The sequence below is a fragment of the Zophobas morio genome, unplaced genomic scaffold (assembly GCF_036711695.1).
Source record: "Zophobas morio isolate AGI-343-1 ecotype UQ-CSIRO unplaced genomic scaffold, CSIRO_AGI_Zmor_V1 ptg000021l, whole genome shotgun sequence".
In the NCBI taxonomy this organism is placed as follows: Eukaryota; Metazoa; Arthropoda; class Insecta; order Coleoptera; family Tenebrionidae; genus Zophobas; species Zophobas morio.
In genome coordinates, this window is record NW_026972126.1 from 21,239,639 (window position 1) to 21,261,494 (window position 21,856).

The 21,856-nt window shown below is 41.4% G+C and overlaps 5 protein-coding genes across 5 annotated transcripts; all 5 read left to right on the plus strand.

Annotated features, from left to right (window-relative positions):
- The first annotated feature begins 396 nt into the window (after nt 1-396).
- LOC135131771 (uncharacterized) lies at nt 397-7,379 on the plus strand. Its single transcript, XM_064059618.1, has 12 exons — nt 397-633; nt 685-825; nt 872-1,405; nt 1,462-1,794; nt 1,842-1,989; nt 2,037-2,347; nt 2,404-2,484; nt 5,536-5,673; nt 5,725-5,865; nt 5,912-6,778; nt 6,826-6,973; nt 7,020-7,379. Exons 1-12 carry the CDS (start codon nt 499-501, stop codon nt 7,343-7,345), a joined length of 3,303 nt encoding a protein of 1,100 aa, XP_063915688.1. The 5' UTR covers nt 397-498; the 3' UTR covers nt 7,346-7,379.
- Nucleotides 7,380-7,634: 255 nt separating this feature from the next.
- On the plus strand, nt 7,635-9,615 carry LOC135132376 (juvenile hormone esterase-like). The gene is made up of 6 exons (XM_064060451.1): nt 7,635-7,878; nt 7,925-8,065; nt 8,110-8,643; nt 8,688-9,014; nt 9,061-9,205; nt 9,250-9,615. The coding sequence occupies exons 1-6, from the start codon at nt 7,684-7,686 to the stop codon at nt 9,561-9,563; spliced, it is 1,656 nt and encodes a 551-aa protein (XP_063916521.1). The 5' UTR covers nt 7,635-7,683; the 3' UTR covers nt 9,564-9,615.
- Nucleotides 9,616-9,710: 95 nt separating this feature from the next.
- LOC135131772 (uncharacterized) lies at nt 9,711-13,818 on the plus strand. Its single transcript, XM_064059619.1, has 15 exons — nt 9,711-9,917; nt 9,963-10,103; nt 10,148-10,307; nt 10,355-10,731; nt 10,776-11,096; nt 11,146-11,293; nt 11,342-11,654; nt 11,702-11,754; nt 11,831-11,979; nt 12,025-12,165; nt 12,209-12,368; nt 12,414-12,790; nt 12,837-13,157; nt 13,204-13,351; nt 13,399-13,818. The coding sequence occupies exons 1-15, from the start codon at nt 9,783-9,785 to the stop codon at nt 13,713-13,715; spliced, it is 3,261 nt and encodes a 1,086-aa protein (XP_063915689.1). The 5' UTR covers nt 9,711-9,782; the 3' UTR covers nt 13,716-13,818.
- Nucleotides 13,819-13,869: 51 nt separating this feature from the next.
- LOC135131773 (uncharacterized) lies at nt 13,870-17,777 on the plus strand. The gene is made up of 11 exons (XM_064059620.1): nt 13,870-14,049; nt 14,093-14,396; nt 14,440-14,810; nt 14,857-15,177; nt 15,229-15,693; nt 15,884-16,033; nt 16,077-16,217; nt 16,270-16,806; nt 16,858-17,175; nt 17,232-17,379; nt 17,428-17,777. The coding sequence occupies exons 1-11, from the start codon at nt 13,915-13,917 to the stop codon at nt 17,748-17,750; spliced, it is 3,213 nt and encodes a 1,070-aa protein (XP_063915690.1). The 5' UTR covers nt 13,870-13,914; the 3' UTR covers nt 17,751-17,777.
- A 53-nt stretch (nt 17,778-17,830) lies between these two features.
- LOC135131774 (uncharacterized) lies at nt 17,831-21,786 on the plus strand. Its single transcript, XM_064059621.1, has 12 exons — nt 17,831-18,056; nt 18,104-18,244; nt 18,290-18,826; nt 18,874-19,194; nt 19,242-19,389; nt 19,437-19,746; nt 19,874-20,030; nt 20,078-20,218; nt 20,263-20,799; nt 20,847-21,167; nt 21,218-21,365; nt 21,415-21,786. The coding sequence occupies exons 1-12, from the start codon at nt 17,922-17,924 to the stop codon at nt 21,735-21,737; spliced, it is 3,219 nt and encodes a 1,072-aa protein (XP_063915691.1). The 5' UTR covers nt 17,831-17,921; the 3' UTR covers nt 21,738-21,786.
- The last annotated feature ends 70 nt before the right edge of the window (nt 21,787-21,856 follow it).

Here is a 21,856-nt window from a genome sequence, read left to right on the forward strand (position 1 = left end):
TGTAAACAAAACTTAAAAATAATCACAAGAACTAGCAACAGCACGATGACCAAAAGTTTATAAAAATAGAACAATATTAATGTTGTGCAATAATGTGATGTTTTTATTTATATTATCACACATCGTACATAATGTTGATATCGTTTATAAACAGATTAGTGTCCAAAACAGAAATAAAATTCGCTGGCTGATGATTGATGAACTCGTCAAAAACCAGAAATTAATAGCATACAATGGGCTAAAATGTACGAAAAGCCAAGTTCAACCAACACTATTCACCTATAATATACAACTGATATAAAAAAATGTAATTGTTTAGGTCCAATTATAAGTATTTTTTTCCAAATTAATGGCAAAACCACGTTCTGTACATCGCATTAAGTAAAAATTAGTGTAATTTAAAACTAAAAATAGTTATGTTTGTTTGACCATTGATATTAGATTACTAGGTAATAGTTTAGCTTTGTGTGTCAAACCATACTTGCTATTCTATAAAGAATGGCTCAACCTGAAGTTACAATCCAACAAGGAACCCTGCGTGGTTCTACAGCCACTGATCTCCATGGCAATCCCTTCCTGAAATTCCAGGGAATTCCATATGCCAAACCACCACTGGGCGATCTTAGATTCAAGGTAAAATTTTCTACCAACGTCGCTATACTTAAAATTTTACAAAAAAATTAGGCCCCCGTTCCTCCCGAAAAATGGACCGGCGTTTTCGACGCCACCAAAGAAGGCAGCATTTGCTACCAGCGAGACCTTATCAAAAAAGGCATCCTTGTCGGAACCGAAAACTGCTTAGTCCTGAACGTCTACACGAAAAAAGTACGTATAAAATAGTCCTGGGCTCTCAAAAATCGAAAAATTTTAGCTCCCCAAAGACGAAAAAGATCTGCGTCCGGTCATGTTCTGGATCCACGGTGGAGGGTTTATTTGGGGGCACGGCGGCGAAGAACTCTACGGTCCCGATTATCTTATTACCGAAGACGTGGTTGTGGTTACCATCAATTATCGTCTTGGTCTTTTCGGGTTTGTCAGTTTTGACGATCCGTCTTTGGAAGTACCAGGGAACGCCGGTTTGAAAGACCAAGTCATGGCTTTAAGATGGGTTCAGAAGAATATTGACAAGTTTGGTGGGGATCGTAATAATGTAACGATCTTTGGTGAGAGTGCTGGTGGTGTCTCGGTCCATTTGATGGTACTGTCGCCTCTAGCGAAGGGGCTTTTCCATAAAGCTATAGCGCAGAGTGGGTGTGCTTTAAATACATGGGTTCGAGCTAGCAAAGGGGTGAAACGTGTGGCTGAAATAATGGGTCTTGAACGGGTAGACGATAAGACCGTCTTTGACGCTCTAGCGAAGAAATCAACTGAAGAGGTTTTAGAAATTCAAGAAAAAATGGAAGAGGTATTTATGTTCGAGACAGATTGATTGAGCAGCCCTCCTTGTTTGTGATTTTACAGGAAATAATACCCTACAAACCTAGATACGTAGGTTTTGTCATTGAAACCAGCTCCAAAGAACCGTTCATGATTGAAGAACCCATTAATATTATGATATCTGGACACTTCAACCAGGTACCATTTTTGATAGGGTACAATACTTTAGAGGGCGCTGTTCTGGACGTGTTGAAAAAGCCAGGACAACCTGAGGCCCCAGATTTCGAGCAACTTATTCCATGGTCATTTGGTTACGAAGTGGGTTCTCCTGAATCTAAAGCCGTGGCTGCAAAATTGCAGAAATTTTACTTTGGGGACGAAGACTATTCTCAGAAGCTTTTAAGAAAAAAATACGACGTTAGTATCACGTACGAATTTGATTGAAAATCAATCTCCGTTTGTAGGTTTTGAGTGATACTCACTTCATTTTTGGTATTTACGTTACAATAATGACTCAATTCGCCATTTCAAAGGCACCCATTTATCTGTACAGGATGACCGTCGAGACTAATCTGAACTTCTATAAAGTACTTCTAAACATTCAAATGCCTGGTACGTTGACTGGATTGTCAAAACTATGTCTGGATACATTTTTTCAGGTGTTTGTCATTGTGATGATGTTGGATACCTTTTCAAGCATTCTACTACGCCAGAAATAGTACCAGGTAGTGTTGAGGACGTCTGTCTGACTAGGTTTGTCAAGTTGTGGACCAATTTTGCCAAATTTGGAAATCCGACTCCTGATAAGAATGATAATTTGCTGAAAGTTGTGTGGAAACCTATGAGGAATGATAGTGTTGATTTTCTGGAAATTGGGAAAGAATTAGAGGCCAAGTCGAATCCGGTGACTGAAAGACTACTGATCTGGAAGCAGGTGTTTGCCGAAAGTCCAGCTGGAAAGAAACAAAATGTTACTATTTATTTGAGGGGCTCCAAATAAATATTTTTCAATATAGTGATTTATAGGTATTGAATTTTGAGGAATACAGGATCTTGGAAAAATTTCGAATTTCAATATTATCCCGGCGAATCCACCATTTTGTCACTTGAAATTTAATGAAAAATTGAAACATTAAAATTTTATACACACACCACTAAAGGTCGATTTATAATCTTGCCGTTGCTGTTCGCCGTTGACGTCGCCGTGCAAATCATCACAAATCGATTTTCCACTCACGCTCCGCCCCTCGGTCTGACAACGAATGAAAATTCATCACTATTGAGATCGAGACGGATGGGTGGGGCTTCTCTTTTGTTTTTTTTTTAATTCATACTTTTAGTTTTCTTTGTATAACACGATTACTTAAGAACCTATTTCACATGGTGATTTCTCGTAGAAGAATAAAGATTTTACAATTAAGCTCTGCCCCCTAGCTTACGACGAATAAAAAAAAATAATCAGAATTAGGATAGGGTAGGTGGGTGGGGCTTACATGTTTTAAGTGTCATGTTGTGAAAAGAAGTCTACACATATTAAAAGAAAAAGGCAAAATGTAAGCCCGCCCACCCGCCCTGTCTCAATTGTGATGATTTTTTTTATTCGCCGTAAATCAAGAGGGCGGAGCTTAACTACAAAATACCTATTTCTTCACAAGAAATTAAAAACATGTTTTTCAGTATCGTGTTGTTCAAAGAATACCATGTGCATTAAGAAAAAAAAAGCAAAATATAAACTTGGTGAGATAAGACTGATTTTGGCAAATCACGTATTCTCTAAGAAAATAGAGGGCGGGTAGGCGGGGCTAATACCTGTTTAAATATGACCGATTTTGGCAAATGACATAGTCTCTCGGAAAGTAGAGGGCGGGGGGAGGGGGCTGGGGCTAGAAAATGATTTCATGATTTCCACTAATTTTCGAAAATAGTTCAATGGTCAAGTGCCAAAATTTATTTTATCTTATGAAGTACTAGCTCCGCCCACCCACCCTCTGTTTTCTTTGAGGGCATGTGATTTGTCAAAATCAGTTTTATCTTATCAAATACTTGCCCCGCCCACCCACCCTCTATTTTCTTGGAGGGCATGTGATTTGCCAAAATCAGTCTTATCTTAGCAAGTACTAGCTAGCTAAGATAAAACTGTTTTTGGCAAATGACAAACCCCTAAGAAAAAAGAGGGTGGGTGGGGGGGGCTAGTAGCTCCTAAGATAAAACTGATTTGGCAGTTGATATACCCTCTAAAAAAAGAAGAGGGCGGGTGGGTGGGTGGTGCTAGTAGGTGCTAAAATTAGACCGATTTTGGCAAATAACATACCATCTAAGTAGTCTCAATTGTGATGATTTTTTTATTCTTATTTTCTTTTTTTAATATATTAGTATTCTATGGACAACATGATACTCAAAGACATGTTTTTAATTCCCTCGCAGAGGAATTAGGATTTTGCAGTTAAGCCCCGCCTTCTTGGCTCACGATGAATAAAAAAATCATCACAATTGAGATAGGGCGGGTGGGCGGGGCTACATTTTGCCTTTTTTTTCTTAATATGTGCAGACTTATTGCGACAACAAGAAACTTAAAACATGTCTAAAATGGTAAATTTGTATAGGGAATGAAAAATTCATGAAATAGTAATAGCCTAATTGCAAAATCGATATTTCCTTGTACAAATTTTCCATTTTACACATGTCTTAAGTTTCATGTTGTGAAAAGAAGTGTGCATATATTAAAACAAAAAGTCAAAATGTAAGCCCGCCCACCCGCCCTATCTCGATTGTGATGATTTTTTTATTCGCCATAAACTATGGGGGAGGATCTTAATTGCAAAATACTTATTTTCTTACAAGAAATCAAAAATATGTTTTTGAATCTCGTGTTATTCAAAGAATACCATGTATATTAAAAAAAAAGCAAAATATTAACCCCGCCCACCCACCCCATCTCAGTTGTGATGATTTTTTTTAATTCTTATTTTTTTTCTTAATATATTAGTATTCTATGGACAACACGACACTTAGAAACACGTTTTTAATTCCCTCGCAGAGGAATAAGGATTTTGCAGTTAAGCTCCGCCTTCTTGCCTCACGACGAATAAAAAAAATCATCACAATCGAGACAGGGTGGGTGGGCGGGCCTACATTTTGCCTTTTTTTTTCTTAATATGTGTAGACTTATTTCGACAACAAGAAACTTAAAACATGTCTAAAATGGTAATTTTGTAATAATCAACTTAAATCCACCACACAAGGTGACTATCAGCGGCAACTTGGCAACGTAGTTTATAAATGACAATTTTCAGCTGTAAAAGCAACGTAAACGGGAACTTCAACGTCAACAGCAAGTTTATAAATCCTATTTAATTAGTTCTTGAATTGTAGGTTATGCAACACAATATACACGTTTAAAATTTGTTCATTTGTGAAAAAAGTTATGTAACATCGGAAATTAGTTGTATTTATTATAAATAATATAAGAAGAACATTAATCACAATTTTTAAAATCCTAAGTTTTTAAATCTCGACAATATTTGATTTAGCCGATTTTTTATTACGTTGCACCTTGTTATCAGTAATATAGCATTCATGTATTCAACCTGTATCATTGTACAATTACGTGGTTGTTTATAATTTTTATAATCACAAGAACTGACAATATAACGATACCACAAGATTGTATTGTCGTTAGATAATAATGTTATGTTGTTATTAATTTTACGACATATCTCACACAATATTGATATCGTTTGCAGACAGATATTGTGTCGAAAACAGAAACAAAATAACTGATTCTATAGTTGTTTGGATGACTAATATCCGTGGGTTGATAAAGTTGTCAAAAAAAAAAAGTTAATGGCATTCAATTGGTATAAAACGTACAAAAAACAAGTTCAAAACGTTTCAGTTTCGATATTATTTTGTTTATTCTGTCGTACAATTGAATGATCATGTTTCTGAGCTCAAGGTTAACCCGAATTGAACTGTCCTTCCCAAGACAAATTTTTCTACCTGAATGAGAAAAACATGTTTACTTATGTGTATCGTGCTAAGTAAATAAGATATCAATTTAGATTAAAAATAATCATCAACGGTTTTTTGGCATTTCATATTTGAGTGTCATGTGACAAGTGGAGCCTTGCGTGCCGCCCCACACTCTGTCCTTAACAGACGATGGCTCAACCCGAAGTTACAATCTCTCAAGGAACCCTCCGTGGTTCTACAGGTACTGATCTCCGTGGCAACCCGTTCCTGAAATTCCAGGGAATTCCCTATGCCAAACCTCCACTAGGTGATCTTAGATTCAAGGTAAACAGTTTTACTAAATCCGTTTCACTTAAACATTTACACAAAATTTAGGCCCCCGTTCCTCCCGAAAAATGGACCAGTGTGTTCGACGCCACCAAAGAAGGCAGTATTTGCTACCAGCGAGACGTTATCAAAAAGGACGTCATCGCTGGAACCGAAAACTGCTTGGTCCTGAACGTCTACACGAAAAAAGTAGGTAAAAAATAGTCCCGGTCTGCCAAAAATCGAAAAGTTTTAGCTCCCCAAAGACGAAAAAGATCTGCGTCCGGTCATGTTCTGGATCCACGGTGGAGGGTTCGTTTGGGGGCACGGCGGCGAAGACCTCTACGGTCCCGATTTCCTGATTACCGAAGACGTGGTTGTGGTTACCATCAATTATCGTCTGGGTCTTTTCGGGTTTATCAGTTTTGACGATCCGTCTTTGGAAATACCAGGGAACGCCGGGTTGAAAGACCAAGTCATGGCTTTACGATGGGTCCAGAAGAATATTGCCAAGTTTGGCGGGGATCCTACTAATGTTACCATCTTTGGCGAGAGTGCTGGTGGTGCTTCGGTGCATTTGATGGTACTGTCACCTCTAGCCAAGGGGCTTTTCCATAAAGCTATAGCCCAGAGTGGGTGTGCTATAAATCCATGGGTTCGAGCGACCAAAGGGGTGGAACGTGTGGCTGAAGCAATGGGGCTTGAAGGGGCAGAGGATAGGACCGTTTTTGACGCTCTAGTGAAGAAATCAACTGAAGAGATTTTCGAAATTCAAAGAAAAATGGACGAGGAAATAATACCCTACAAACCCAGATACATAGGTTTAGTCCTAGAAACAAACTCGAAGGAAGCGTTCATGGTTGAAGAACCCATTAAAATCATGATGTCTGGTAGCTTTAACCACGTACCATTCATGACTGGGTGCTGCGCTCTAGAAGGCGCGGTTTTCGACCTGCTGACAAAACCGACAAAACCTGAGGCCCCAAATTTCGAGGAACTTATTCCATGGTACTTTGGTTATAAATTTGCTTCTCCCGAATCTAAAGCCGTGGCTGCCAAATTAAAACAACTTTATCTCGGGGACGAAGAATACTCCCGGAAGCTTCTAAGAAAGAAATACGACGTTAGTATCACACACGAGTTTACCCAAAAATCAATCTTCCTTTCCAGGTTTTGACTGACATTCAATTCATTTATGGTACCTACGTTACCATAATGACTCAATTCCCTGTTTCCAAAGCACCCACTTATCTCTACCGGATGTCCATCGAAACCAACCTGAACTTCTTGAGGAAACTTCTGAACTTGCAAATTCCTGGTGCGTTGATGTGTCTTCAGAAAACGTGTTTTGATGTATTTTTCAGGGGTTTGTCATTGTGACGACATTGGGTACCTGTTCAAGCATTTTGCCACTCCAGAAATAGTACCGGGTAGTGTTGAAGACGTCGGTTTAACTCGGTTCGTCAAGTTGTGGACCAATTTTGCCAAATTTGGAAACCCGACTCCTGATGACAAAGACGATTTGTTGAAAGTGGTGTGGAAACCGGTAACGGATGCCAACGTGGATCTCCTTGACATTGGGAAAGAATTAGTTGCCAAGTCAAACCCGGTGACTAAACGAATTCTGCTCTGGGAGCAGGTCTTTGCTGACAGTCCAACTGGAAAAAACCAGAAAAGCGGTACCAAATAAATGTCTTTGATACAAAATAAACGAACATTTAGAAGTTTGTTGTTTTATTTTAGTACTTACGTAGTACTTGAGTGAACACACGCAGTAAACCATAAAAGATATGTATTTAGCAAACAGGCAATCGACGTCACGCAAATACATTTTTACGTTACAATGATTACCATGTTGCTGTAATTACTGTGTTTACTACTACGTTGGTAACAATAAACAACTGTGCAAAAAAGTGCAGTAAAAATCAACCACACGCAAATAAATAATTCCAAAGTCGCTAGTTGCATTTAATTGCACTGTAATTCCACCATTACGTTACATAACAACTGCATTAGAAAAAATTAAGTATGACTGTTAAAACAAGCCGCAGATATAATGAGTCAACAAGAAATTCTGCCGACAGTACGATGGTACTACCTAAAGTAACAATCGAACAAGGAACCCTTCGCGGTTCCACCGCCACAGACATTCGCAAGAATGCCTTCTTCAAGTTTCAGGGTATCCCGTACGCGAAACCACCACTTCAAGACTTACGATTCAAAGTACTATCCACTTAACCCTAACACTTTTCACGAAATCCCATTCCAGGCACCCGTTCCTCCCGAACACTGGCCAGGAATTTTAGACGCAACCAAGGAGAGAGAAGCTTGCTACCAAAAAGACATTTTCAAAGACGACGGCTACTTCGGGAGCGAAGACTGTTTGTACTTAAACGTCTACACCAAAAGAGTAAGTACTTTGATTGAAATCCACCAAAAAACGCAACATTGTAGCTCCCAACAACCAACAAAGAACTACAACCTGTGATGTTCTGGATCCACGGAGGCGGATTCATTGCGGGTTCGGGCAGCGAAAACTTGTATGGTCCCGAGTTTTTGATCACCAATGGGGTGGTACTAGTGACGGTAAATTACCGCCTTGGGTTACTCGGTTTCATCAACTTTGACGATCCTTGTCTCGACGTACCAGGAAATGCGGGTTTGAAGGACCAAGTGATGGCTTTGAAGTGGGTCCAGAAAAATATTAGTGCTTTTGGGGGCGACCCCAACAATGTGACCATTTTTGGGGAAGGAGCGGGTGGTGCGTCGGTCCACCTATTGATGCTGTCGCCCTCAGCTGCAGGTCTTTTCCATAAAGCGATAGCTCAAAGCGGGTGTGCGTTAAATCCGTGGGTACGTGGTACCAAAGGTACTAAAAGAGTGGCGGCAGCTCTAGATTTACAAGAATCTGACGAGAAAACCATCTACAACGCGTTAATGACGAAACCGGTCGAAGAATTGTACACCATTCAAGAGAAAATTGTCGATGTAAGTAAAACCTAGCAACAAAATCCTCTGAAAATAGTTTTCAGAGTTTGAACGCCAGCGAAATTAGACCTTTCGGTATCGTCTTGGAGAAGAATTCGAAAGAACCGTTTCTGGTCGACGAACCTTTAGCCATCATGTCGTCTGGAAACTTCAACCAAGTACCCTTTATAATCGGGTACACGCTAAACGACACAACATATTCCAAAATTTTCCAAAAATTTGTCAACCTTGAAGGGGGTAACGTTGAAAAAGCAATCCCTTGGAACTTCGGGTACAAATACGGGAGTCCTGAGGCAGACGCCGCAGTTAAAAAAATCAGCAAATTTTATTTCGACAATCAAGAGTACTCAGGAAAGATCGACAAGTTTGACGTTAGTGTTTATTAAATAGCTTCTTGGTGTGACCTTTTCGTTGCAGTTGTGGTCAGACTGTCACTTTATTTATGGAATTTACGTCACTGTAATCACTCAGGTCAAAGTCTCCCAACAACCGATTTTCCTCTACAGGGTCACCGTAGAAACCGACTTAAACTTGTTTAAAAACAAGGCGGTTAATAAACCTGGTAGGTTTCTGGGTTTCGATTTCTTGTACTCAGTCTGTTTGTAGGGACTTTTCAAAGCAATGACGTCAACCACCTTTTCGAAAATTTTGCCACCCCGAAAATCCGGCGCGGGAGCTTGGAGGACATTTCGGTGTCCAGATTCGTCAGGTTGTGGACGAACTTCGCCAACTATGGAAACCCGACACCTGAAGATGCCACCGACGTGCTCAACATAGTATGGAAAGCTGTGACTGGACCGGATCTCGATTTTCTGGACATCGGTCAATACCTAGTACCTATGGTCAACCCCGACCAAGAAAGAATCGCGTTTTGGAAAAATCTGTTTGCTGACAGTCCAGCTGGACAGAAATTGACATGACATGTATTATTAACTAATCTAAAAATAAATGCATTTCTGCAACTTGGAAAAATCCATGTATTCCTCGTGCCAGATCCGATAAAAGATAACAGATTTTGCGTTATCGGTGATAAGAGAAACACGAGGCTTCTATCGAAAACTGTTGACAATAGAGCCGCTGTCAATAAAAAGCGCAAGTTCTGATCAAAATCGCTCAGTGTCAAGGTTGCCAGAGAAAATATGGTCCGGCCTGAGGTAACAGTAGACCAAGGGACGCTTCGTGGTTCCGTAGGGACAGACTTGCGAGGGGATAGTTTTTTTAAGTTTCAAGGGATTCCGTACGCCAAACCGCCGCTCGGTGAACTAAGATTCAAGGTAAAAGTCATCCCGAGATTTCAAATGTTACTTGATAATTTTCAGGCACCGGTTGCTCCAGATCCATGGACTGGAACCCTGGACGCAACTAAAGAGGGAGAGGTTTGCTACCACAGAGACCCTTTTAAACCCGGAGGACCCTCGGGAAGCGAAAACTGTCTATTTTTGAACGTCTACACCAAAAAGGTATGCACTCTTATTTTTCGTTTTTATACCCAAAATGGAAGTAGCTTCCAGGTGTTGGCAACCACAAACCGCGCCCAGTGCTCTTCTGGGTACACGGAGGGGGTTTCTTTTTCGGGTCAGGAAACGAAGATCTATACGGACCTGATTTTCTGATAACCGAAGACATAGTTCTAGTCACTTTTAATTACCGTCTAGGAATATTAGGTACTTGTTCGACAAACCAAACTCTTGTGTTGACCAGTTCGTTTCAGGTTTTGTCAATTTCGAAGACCCTTCGTTGGGAATACCTGGAAATGCAGGTTTTAAAGATCAAGTGATGGCTTTGAAGTGGGTCCAGAAGAATATTAGCAAGTTTGGTGGCGACCCACACAATGTGACCATCTTTGGTGAAAGCGCGGGTGGTGCTTCCACCCATTTGTTGGTACTGTCACCCATGACGAAAGGTCTTTTTCACAAAGCGATTGCCCAAAGTGGGTGCGCTCTTAACCCATGGCCGCGAGGGACCAGAGGTTGCAAGCATCTAGCCCCATCTATGGGACTCGAAGGTGCCACCGAAAAGACGATTTATGACACTTTGATGACGAAATCGGTCGAAGAGATTTTTGAAATTCAACACGATTTGATGAAGGTAGTTACTAAAGTGTGGCGACTTTTTTACAGGGGGTGTTTTAGAGGTCGGGACCTTGTGAACACAGACCTTTGGGTTACGTAATTGAACGCAGTTGTCCCGAAGCTTTCATAGATGACGAACCAATGAAACTTATTTCGTCTGGTAGATTCAACCAAGTGCCTTTTATGCTGGGTTTCACGACAGCGGAAGGCATGCTTTTTGATCTTTTTTTCAAAGAACTGGGTGATATTAGAGAAATAGTTCCGTGGTCGTTTGGGTATGAGGCGGACGCTCCCGAAACCGATTTAGTGGCGCATCGAATTCAGGAGTTCTATTTTGGTGATGAAGAATACTCTTCGAAAATTGTCAGCAAGAAATACGACGTTAGTGGAGGTTTGAAACGAAATCTGGTTTTGATTTAGTTGGTTGTAGATGTTTTCTGACTGTCATTTTATTTATGGGATTTGTACGACTGCGCTGGCTCACGCTTCGGTTTCGAAAACCCCAACCTACTTGTATCGAGTGTCAATTGAAACCGAACTAAATTTTTTGAAGAAATTTTTGAAAATTCAAGTACCTGGTAAGTCGATAGTTAACTCAATCCACGTTTTATCATCGTCGATCTTAGGAGTTTCTCATCTCGATGATGTTGGTTACTTGTTTAAAAACATTACCACTCCAGAGATAGTACCTAATAGTATCGAAGACACTTCTGTTAGAAGATTCGTAAAATTGTGGACCAATTTCGCTAAAATTGGAAACCCAATCCCTGGCCAAAACGACCCTTTGTTGCCCACGGTCTGGAAACCTGTCACTAATGAGAATCTGGATTTCTTAGACATCGGCAGAGATTTAGTACCAAGGAGAAATCCGTACCCTGACAGAATGAAGTTTTGGAAGCAACTATTCGCCGAGAGTCCAGCTGGACAGGGAAAACCAACGTAAACATGTATCTCCAAGTTTTGTCATTTTTATTGTAACCAACAAGTATCAACATAAATAAAGCAAAAATAATCCCGTCAACATTTTTTAAACATACCTGCAATAAATGAGATAAGTTATCAACGATAACAATAAAAAAGAACGATATAAGTAGTGCTGAGTAAGTGAATAGTAGTGCTTGACGTGAAAATGGTCGAACCTACTGTAACCCTAAACCAAGGAACCCTTCGTGGTTCCACAGCCACGGACCTTCGGGGTAACCCTTTCTTGAAATTTCAAGGGATTCCGTACGCCAAACCACCACTGGGTGAACTACGATTCAAGGTAACTGCGTAACTATAGGTTAACCAGTACTGACGGGTGTTGCAGGCACCTGTCGCTCCCGAACCCTGGACGGGAGTCTTCGATGCCACTAAAGAGGGAGAAGTGTGCTACCACAGGGACCCGTTGAAACGAGGAGCAATTTCCGGGGGAGAAAACTGCCTATTTCTGAACGTTTTCACCAAAAAAGTACGTACTTTGTCGGTACTATCTATATATAAATCGTGAATAGCTTCCAGCCGATCAAAACAAGGCTCTACGACCCGTGATGTTCTGGATTCATGGTGGCGCCTTGATTTTTGGGTCCGGCAATGGCGATATGTACGGACCTGAGTTTCTGATGACTGAAGATATAGTACTGGTCACTATCAACTACCGCCTAGGGATTTTAGGTACTCTTTATGTTATAGTGTGAAGATTTATTCACTCCGTTTCAGGGTTTGTCAGCTTCGAAGACCCCTCTTTAGAAATACCAGGAAACGCAGGCTTCAAAGACCAAGTCATGGCTTTGCAATGGGTGCAAACCAACATCAGCAAGTTTGGTGGGGACCCAAATAATGTAACGATTTTTGGGGAGAGTGCGGGCGGTATTTCGGTTCACCTTCTGGTACTCTCACCCATGGCCAAGGGTCTTTTCCACAAAGCGATAGCTCAGAGTGGTTGCGCTTTGAACCCGGGTGTGGAGGCAAGTACCGGTTGTACTGTTTTGGCAACCACTATGGGTCTAGACGGAGCAGACGAAAAAACAATTTATAACACCTTGATGGGAAAACAAGTGGAAGAGATTTTCGAAATTCAAGAAAAAATGCTAAAAGTAGGGGTTTAGTGAGTGTTGACGATTTTTGATGGTGATGTTGTAGGATGTGGTACCTTGTCAACGGAGACCTTTGGGTTGTGTGGTTGAGAAAAACTCGCCTAACCCGTTTTTGGATGACGAGCCTAGGACTATTATGAAGACGGGAAGGTTTAATAAAGTGCCTTTTATGCTAGGGTTTACGACTGGGGAAGGGATGCTCTTTGATCTTTTTGGTGGAGGGGTTAGTGATTGTGAAAGCGTGATACCTTGGTATTTTGGGTATGAACATGGTCAACCAGACACTAAGATTGTGGGTGAACAAATTAAGAGGTTTTATTTTGGGGATGAGGACCTGTCTCCGACGACTAAAGCCCAGAAATATGATGTAAGCAAACTGATTAAATATTTTTGGGGTTAGTTGGGTGTGGTAGATGCTTTCAGATGCCCATTTTATATATGGAATGTATGTGACCATTTTGACCCAATATTCGAAATCGGACGCCCCCACGTACTTGTATAGAATGTCGGTAGAAAGCGAACTAAACATTCTGAAAAAAGTTCTAAAAATTGAAGTACCCGGTATGACGGTACTTGTTCATTTCCAGTATAACCATTCCGACTTTTAGGGGTTTGCCACATTGACGACATTGGTTACTTGTTTAAGACCTTCATCACCCCGGAGATCAAATCCGGTACTATTGAAGAGACTTCAGTCAATCGGTTTGTTAAATTGTGGACCAATTTTGCCAAATTTGGAAACCCAACCCCTAACAAGAAAGATTCTTTGTTGACGACGGTCTGGAAACCTGTCACTAACGAAAATCTAGATTTTTTAGACATCGGCAGACTTTTAGTGGCCCGAAGAAATCCCTACGCGGATAGAATGAAATTTTGGAAGAACTTATTCGCACTCAGTCCAGGTGGCCAGAAAAAGTCGAAGTAAACGTGTCCTTCAGGTTTATTCTTAGTTCACACGTCATAGACCTCATTTGTCACTTTTCTATTGTAACAAAGTTGCACTCCTAATACAAGTAAAACAAAAATAATCCATAGTTTTTTTTTTAAACACTCTATTATAAACAAGATAAGCAAGATAACTAAGTATATAAGTTTGACGACGATCATAAATTTTGAAGTGTGAAATGGGTGACCCTATAGTAACCCTAGACCAAGGAACCCTTCGTGGTTCCACCTCCACAAACCTTCGTGGACAAGTTTTCTTCAAGTTTCAAGGGATTCCGTACGCCAAAGCACCTCTGGGTCAGCTAAGATTCAAGGTAAATTTATAGCCAAGTTAGCCCGAATTCAACTACGTTTTAGGCACCTGTACCCCCGGAACCTTGGACCGGGGTCCTCGATGCCACTAAAGAGGGACAAATTTCTTACCAAAGAGTCCCTTTCCAAAAAGGAATGGTCTGCGGGGGAGAAAACTGCCTGTTTTTGAACGTTTTTACAAAAAAAGTACCCACAGATGACCCAAATCCACCTTTACGACCCGTGATGTTTTGGGTTCATGGTGGTTTGTTCATTTCGGGTTCAGGCAATGAAGACTTGTACGGACCTGAATTTCTAATGACTGAAGATGTAGTACTGGTCACTATCAACTACCGTCTAGGCATTTTGGGTACTTAATACTATAGTGTGCAGATCCGTTCACTGTGTTTCAGGTTTTGTCAGCTTCGAAGACCCCTCTTTGGAAGTACCAGGAAACGCAGGTTTCAAAGACCAAGTCATGGCTTTGCAATGGGTCCAAACCAACATTAGCAAGTTTGGCGGCGACCCCAACAACGTGACCGTTTTTGGCGAGAGTGCGGGTGCTATTTCGGTTCATCTTCTGGTACTGTCACCCATGACCAAGGGTCTGTTCCATAAAGCGATAGCGCAGAGTGGGTATGCTTTAAACGCAAGTGCGCGTAGAGGTTGTACCCTTTTGGCGAAAACCATGGGGCTTGAAGGGGTCGACGACAAAATAATCTATGACACTTTGATGCAAAAGCAAGTGGACGAAATTTTTGAAATTCAAGAAAGAATTCTAAAAGTAGGTGACTATGAAGTTAGGGTTTTGCAACTGATTGGTGTTTCAGGAGATGGTACCTTGTCAACGTCGACTTTTTAGCTACGTGGTTGAGAAAAACTCGTCGAACCCGTTTTTGGACGAAGAACCCATAACTCTTATGAAGACGGGAAGGTTCAATCAAGTACCTTTCATGCTTGGGTTTACGTCAGGGGAAGGAATGCTTTTTGACATGTTTTCACGAACCATCAGCGACTTTGAAAGTGTCGTACCTTGGTACTTTGGATATGAACCTGGACACCCGGACGTTAAAGTTGTGGCTAATCAAATTAAGAAGTTTTATTTCGGGGATGAGGATATTTCTCCGACGACTAAAGCCCAAAAATACGACGTGAGCAACTTGATAAACATATTTAGGGGTATTTGACTATGTTGATTTTAGATGCTTTCTGATGCCCACTTTATATTTGGACTGTATACGACCATTTTGAGTCAATATTCCAATTCGAAAGCCCCAACATACTTGTTTAGAATGTCTGTAGAAAGCCGACTAAACTTTCTCAAAAATATTTTGAAAATTGAAGTACCAGGAGCTTGCCATCTTGACGATGTTGGTTATTTGTTTAAGAACTTTAGTACCCCGAAGATAGAACCCGATTCTCTTGAAGACATTTCCATCAGTAGATTTGTCAAACTATGGACCAATTTTGCCAAATTCGGAAACCCAACTCCCGATGAAAACGATACTTTGTTGAAGACTGTCTGGAAACCCGTCACTAATGACAATCTCGATTTCTTAGATATCGGTAGATTTTTGGTGGCTAGGAGAAACCCTTATAGCGACAGAATAAAATTTTGGAAGCAACTTTTCGCTGAAAGTCCTACTGGTCGAAAAACGCTAACCCCCTAACTGAAGACGTTTCTATTGTTATTATTATTGAAAATGGTGTGAAAAGATAATAAAGTCGTTACTCAGCTCAAATCTTGTTTTCTAATGACAAAAACTACAAGATATCTTATCAATCCTAAAATAAATTATATCAATGTGCTGAGGTCATGGTCAACTATAAGCTTTAAAACAAGTTTCCAATGTGTAACCTAGTAGAACAAACATGGCTGGCCCTGAAGTAACCTTAACCCAAGGTACGCTCCGCGGTACCACCTCGAGAGACATCCGCGGAAACCCTTTTTTTAAATTCCAAGGAATTCCGTACGCCAAGCCACCACTAGGCGATCTACGATTCAAGGTAAATTCAACTTGAAAGTACCCACAGTACTAAAATCTTGCAGGCACCCGTACCCCCTGAACCCTGGACCGGAATTCTTGACGCGTCTAAAGAAGGCCACGTTTCTTACCACAAAGACCTCCTCAGAAACAATACAATCTTCGGAGCCGAAGACTGCCTATTATTGAACGTTTACACCAAAAAAGTGAGTACTTAGTTGTCGTCGTGTGGTTGTAAAATCACCAAATGGGTTTCAGCTTCCAAGCAACGACAATAAAATTTTGCGTCCGGTACTATTCTGGATTCATGGAGGCGGCTTTTTCTATGGTTCTGGCAGCGAACAACTCTACGGTCCCGATTTTCTGATAACCGAAGACGTAGTAATCGTCACAATCAATTATCGTCTGGGGATTTTAGGTTTCGTCAGCTTCGAAGACCCCTCTTTGGAAGTACCCGGAAACGCAGGCCTTAAAGACCAAGTACTGGCCTTGAAATGGGTGCAAAAAAACATTAGCAAGTTCGGGGGGGACCCCAACAACGTAACCATTTTTGGTGAAAGCGCAGGTGGTGCGTCCGTCCATCTTCTGGTACTATCGCCCATGGCAGACGGTCTTTTCCACAAGGCGATCGCGCAAAGTGGGTGCGCGCTGAACCCATGGGCTCGGGGTACCACAGGTTGTAAATTTTTAGCCCCGGCTTTGGGGCTGGAAGGGGCTGACGAAAGAACCATTTACGAGGCTTTAAAGACAAAAACGTTGGAGGAGATTGGTCAAATACAAGATATAATCATAAAAGTGAAACTTCGAAAAGTGTGGCGAGTTTTTCGTCTAAATTGTGTGTTTCAGGAGTTCGTACCCAATGAACCTAGAGCTTTGGGTTTCGTGGTTGAAACAAATTCCGCACGAGCTTTTTTGGAAGAGGAGCCTTTAACTCTTATGTTGACTGGTAGATTTAAGCAAGTACCTTTTATGACAGGGTACACAAGTGGTGAAGGTATGATTTTCGAGATTCTACCAAGAGAAATTGTGGATTTCCAAGATGTAGTACCTTGGTCGTTCGAATATCGGCGTGATGCGCCCGAAACGAAGATCATTGCAGATAAAATTAAGAAATTGTACTTCGGTGACGACACTCCTTCGAAAAATATTAGCAAAAAATATGATGTTAGTACCTGGATGTCATTTAGATCTAGTTCTAATTCGAACATGTTTTATGGTAGCTGGTGTCCGACAGTCAAATCATCCACGGTCTGTACGTCACTGTGTTAACCCAGTACCCACTTTCTAAAGCCCCCATCTACTTCTATAGAATGACGGTTGAAACGGAACTCAATTTCATGAAAAAACTTTTGAAGATTGAAGTACCGGGTTGGTAATAAGAATTTTTTGATTCTGGTACCAGTCTTTAGGTTTTAGGGGTTTCGCATCTGGACGACATTGGTTACTTGTTTAGCCATTTTGCCACCCCAGAAATCAAACCTGGAAGCGTTGAAGACCTAAGTCTCAGTAGGTTTGTTAGGTTGTGGACCAATTTCGCCAAATTTGGAAATCCTACTCCTGATAACAGGGATCGACTTTTGAAAACTCTCTGGAAACCTGTTACAACTGCAAATGTTGATTTTTTGGACATCGGTAAAGAACTGGTTGTTTTGGACAATCCAGACTCCGAAAGAATGAAATTTTGGAAGCAGTTGTTCGACGAAAGTCCAGCTGGACAAAAAGCCAAGGTTTTAGCTTAAAGGTCATAAATATACATGTTTCTCTGATCTGACTTTTCTTTTTAACGTATTTACACATTAACCTGATTAGAGATAACAACGATAACAAAAATAAACAACGTGAACACTCTCTACTAATCAATTTTATTCGTAAGAAGCGATATTTCGGTCAAATTTCTTAATAAAGCAAGAATGGTACCACCCGAGCTAACTATAGACCAAGGAACCCTTCGTGGTTCAACGTCCACGGATCTTCGTGGTAACACCTATTTCAAATTCCAAGGAATCCCCTACGCCAAACCCCCACTCGGTGAACTACGCTTCAAGGTAAAGTCACAATCATACGAAGTACCAGAAGTGGAAGATTTTTACAGGCACCTGTTCCCGCTGAACCATGGACAGGCGTCTTCGACGCCACTAAAGAAGGCCAGGTTTGCTACCACAGAGACCTTTTCAAAAACGGGGTACTTTCCGGAGGCGAAGATTGCTTATTTCTGAATGTTTACACCAAAACGGTGAGTACCTTGTAGCTTGTTTCGTCTACAGAAAGTCGATTTTAGCTCCCCAGCAACGACAATAACGTTTTGCGTCCTGTACTCTTCTGGGTTCACGGTGGTGCCTTCTACATGGGTTCAGGGAACGAAGACTTGTACGGGCCCGATTTCCTAATAACCGAAGACGTAGTGGTTGTCACTATAAACTATCGTCTAGGGGTTTTAGGTTTTCTTAGTTTGGAAGACCCGTCCTTGGACGTACCCGGCAATGCGGGGTTCAAAGACCAAGTACTGGCTTTGAAGTGGGTGCAAAGCAACATTAGCAAGTTTGGTGGGGACCCAAACAATGTAACGATTTTTGGGGAGAGTGCGGGTGGTGCTGCCATCCACTTGTTGGTACTATCACCCATGACCAAAGGCTTGTTCCACAAAGCGATTGCTCAAAGTGGGTGTGCGTTGAACCCGTGGGCTCGAGGAACCACAGGCTGCGAATTTTTGGGACCGGCTTTGGATATTGAACCCTCCGACGAAAAAACCATCTACAACACCTTGATGACGAAATCGGTTGACGAAATTTTTGAAATTCAGGAAACTTTCATGAATGTATGAACGAACGTCGCTTTGAGAGGTCCTCAAGAATATGTTTTTAGAATTTGGTACTGAGTGGACGTGGAGCTGTAGGTTTCGTGGTTGAGAAAAATTCGCCAGACCCGTTTCTGGATGACGAACCCATGAATATTATTACTAGTGGTAGATTTAACCAAGTTCCTTTTATGGTGGGGTACACGACAGGCGAAGGGATGATTTTCGATCTTATGGCAAGACAACTTAAAGATTTCAGAGATGTAGTACCTTGGTTGTTTGGATATCAGCGGGACGCTCCCGACACACAAACCGCAGCTGACAAAATTAAAAAGTACTACTTAGGAGATGGCGAAATTTCTCCAGAAACTGTCAGCCACATGTACAATGTCAGTAGGTGCGAAAAATTTTCCCTTTCTGAAGTTTCCAATTCTAGTTGTTCACAGACGTCCAGTTTCTTTATGGTATATACGTGACTGCAATAAGTCAGTGCGCGGTTTCTAAAGCCCCAACCTATTTGTATCGAGTGTCGGTTGAAAGCGACCTCAATTTTATGAAGAAGTTTCTAAAAATTGAAGTACCAGGTTGGTGGAATTTTACTAATGCGTGGTACTACCAATTTAGATTTTAGGAGTGTCACATCTTGACGACGTGGGGTACTTGTTTAAACATTTTGCCACCCCCGAAATCAAACGTGGAAGCTTTGAAACCCTGTCGATTGGTAGGTTTGTCAAATTGTGGACCAATTTCGCAAAATTTGGCAATCCTACTCCTGACAACAAAGATCGACTTTTGAAAACCGTCTGGAAACCTGTTACAAGTACGAAAGTTGATTTTCTAGACATTGGTCAAGACCTAGTTGCTATGGTAAACCCAGACCACGAAAGAATGAAGTTTTGGAAGCAACTGTATGACGAAAGTCCAGCTGCACAAATAAATAAATAAACCATTTGGAGTAAAATTTGTCTCTGTGTTGCTGACCCGATTTGATGCATTAAATCCTTGAAACAAGAGTTGATAAGATAACTTTGTTGTTGTTTAATCGTAGATAAAATAAACACGACGAAGTTTCTCTGTTAATCGAGTAAAAATGGTACCACCTGAGCTAACTATAGACCAAGGGACTCTTCGCGGTTCCACGTCCACGGACCTTCGTGGTAACTCCTTTTTCAAATTCCAAGGAATCCCCTACGCCAAACCACCCATCGGTGAACTACGCTTCAAGGTAAACCCACAATCGTACGAAGTACCAGAAATGGAAGATGTTTCCAGGCACCTGTTCCCGCTGAACCATGGACAGGCATCCTCGACGCCACTAAACAAGGCCCGGTTTGCTTCCACAGGGACCCTCTCCGCAAAGGGTTAATTTCTGGAAGCGAAGACTGCTTATATTTGAATGTTTACACGAAAACAGTGAGTACTTGGTACCATTTTGTATCAATCTAACCTAGATTTAGCTCCCAGACCATGCAAATACAACTTTACGCCCCGTCCTGTTCTGGGTTCACGGTGGTGGCTTTTACTTTGGTTCAGGGAACGAAGACTTGTACGGGCCCGATTTCCTAATAACTGAAGACGTGGTGGTTGTCACTATTAATTATCGTCTAGGGGTTTTAGGGTTTCTTAGTTTGGAAGACCCGTCTTTGGATGTACCTGGCAACGCGGGGTTCAAAGACCAAGTACTGGCGTTGAAGTGGGTGCAAAACAACATTAGCAAGTTTGGTGGGGACCCAAATAATGTGACGATTTTTGGGGAGAGTGCTGGTGGTGCTGCCATCCACTTGTTGGTACTATCACCCATGACCAAAGGCTTGTTCCATAAAGCGATTGCTCAAAGTGGGTGTGCGTTGAACCCATGGGCTCGGGGTACCACAGGTTGCGCTTTTTTGGGACCGGCTTTGGGGGTTGAACCCTCTGACGAAAAAACCATCTACAACATCTTGATGACGAAATCGGTTGAAGAAATTTTTCAAATTCAAGACATTCTAATGAGTGTAAGAAGGAATCGAGTTAAACGGTTCCTGTAGATTATATTTTGTAGGGGTTAGTACTGAGTGGACATAGACCTGTGGGTTTCGTCGTCGAGACGAATTCGTCCCAGCCGTTCCTGGATGACGAACCCATGAATATTATCACCAGTGGGAGATTCAATCAAGTTCCTTTCATGGTCGGGTACACAACAGGCGAGGGGATGATTTTCGATCTTATGCGAAGAGAACTTAAGGATTTTAGAGACGTGGTACCGTGGTTTTTTGGGTACGAGCGTGATGCTCCAGAGACCCGGACCATAGCCGACAAAATTAAGAAGTTCTACTTCGGAGATGACGAAGTTTCGCCAAAAACTGTCACCCAAAAATACAACGTTAGTAGATGAGAAAAATTTTCCAATTTTGACGTTGTTTCTAATTCTAGTGTCTCACAGACGTCCAGTTTCTTTACGGTATTTATGTCACCATAATAAATCAGGTTGCGGTTTCACAAGTCCCAACCTATTTGTATAGAATGTCGGTTGAAAGCGGTCTCAACGTTCTAAAAATTTTTTTAAAAATTGAAGTACCAGGTTAGTTGACTTTCATTAAATTTTTGGTACTATCATTGTAGTATTTTAGGAACGTCGCATTACGACGACGTGGGTTACTTGTTTAGACATTTCGCCACCCCAGACATAACTCCGGGTAGTACCGAAGATCTTTGTCTTACAAAAATCGTAAAGTTGTGGACCAATTTCGCAAAATTTGGCAATCCCACTCCTGATGTTAACGACCCTCGATTGAAAGCGGTCTGGAAACCTGTCACCAATACCTCAAACCTTGACTTCTTGGACATTGGCAAAGATCTAGTGGCTTTGGTGAACCCAGACCCCGAAAGAATCAATTTTTGGAAGCAACTCTTCTCCGAGAGTCCCGCCGCTCACAAAACCCACCACAAATAAAATCTTTGTACTTTGTTTGAACGAATAAAAGTTGAACTTTGACTATCAATCGTCTCTGTTTAATCAAGCCGCCCCATACCCATAACCGTAAAATTTAATCACCCATTAATTTTTTTGGA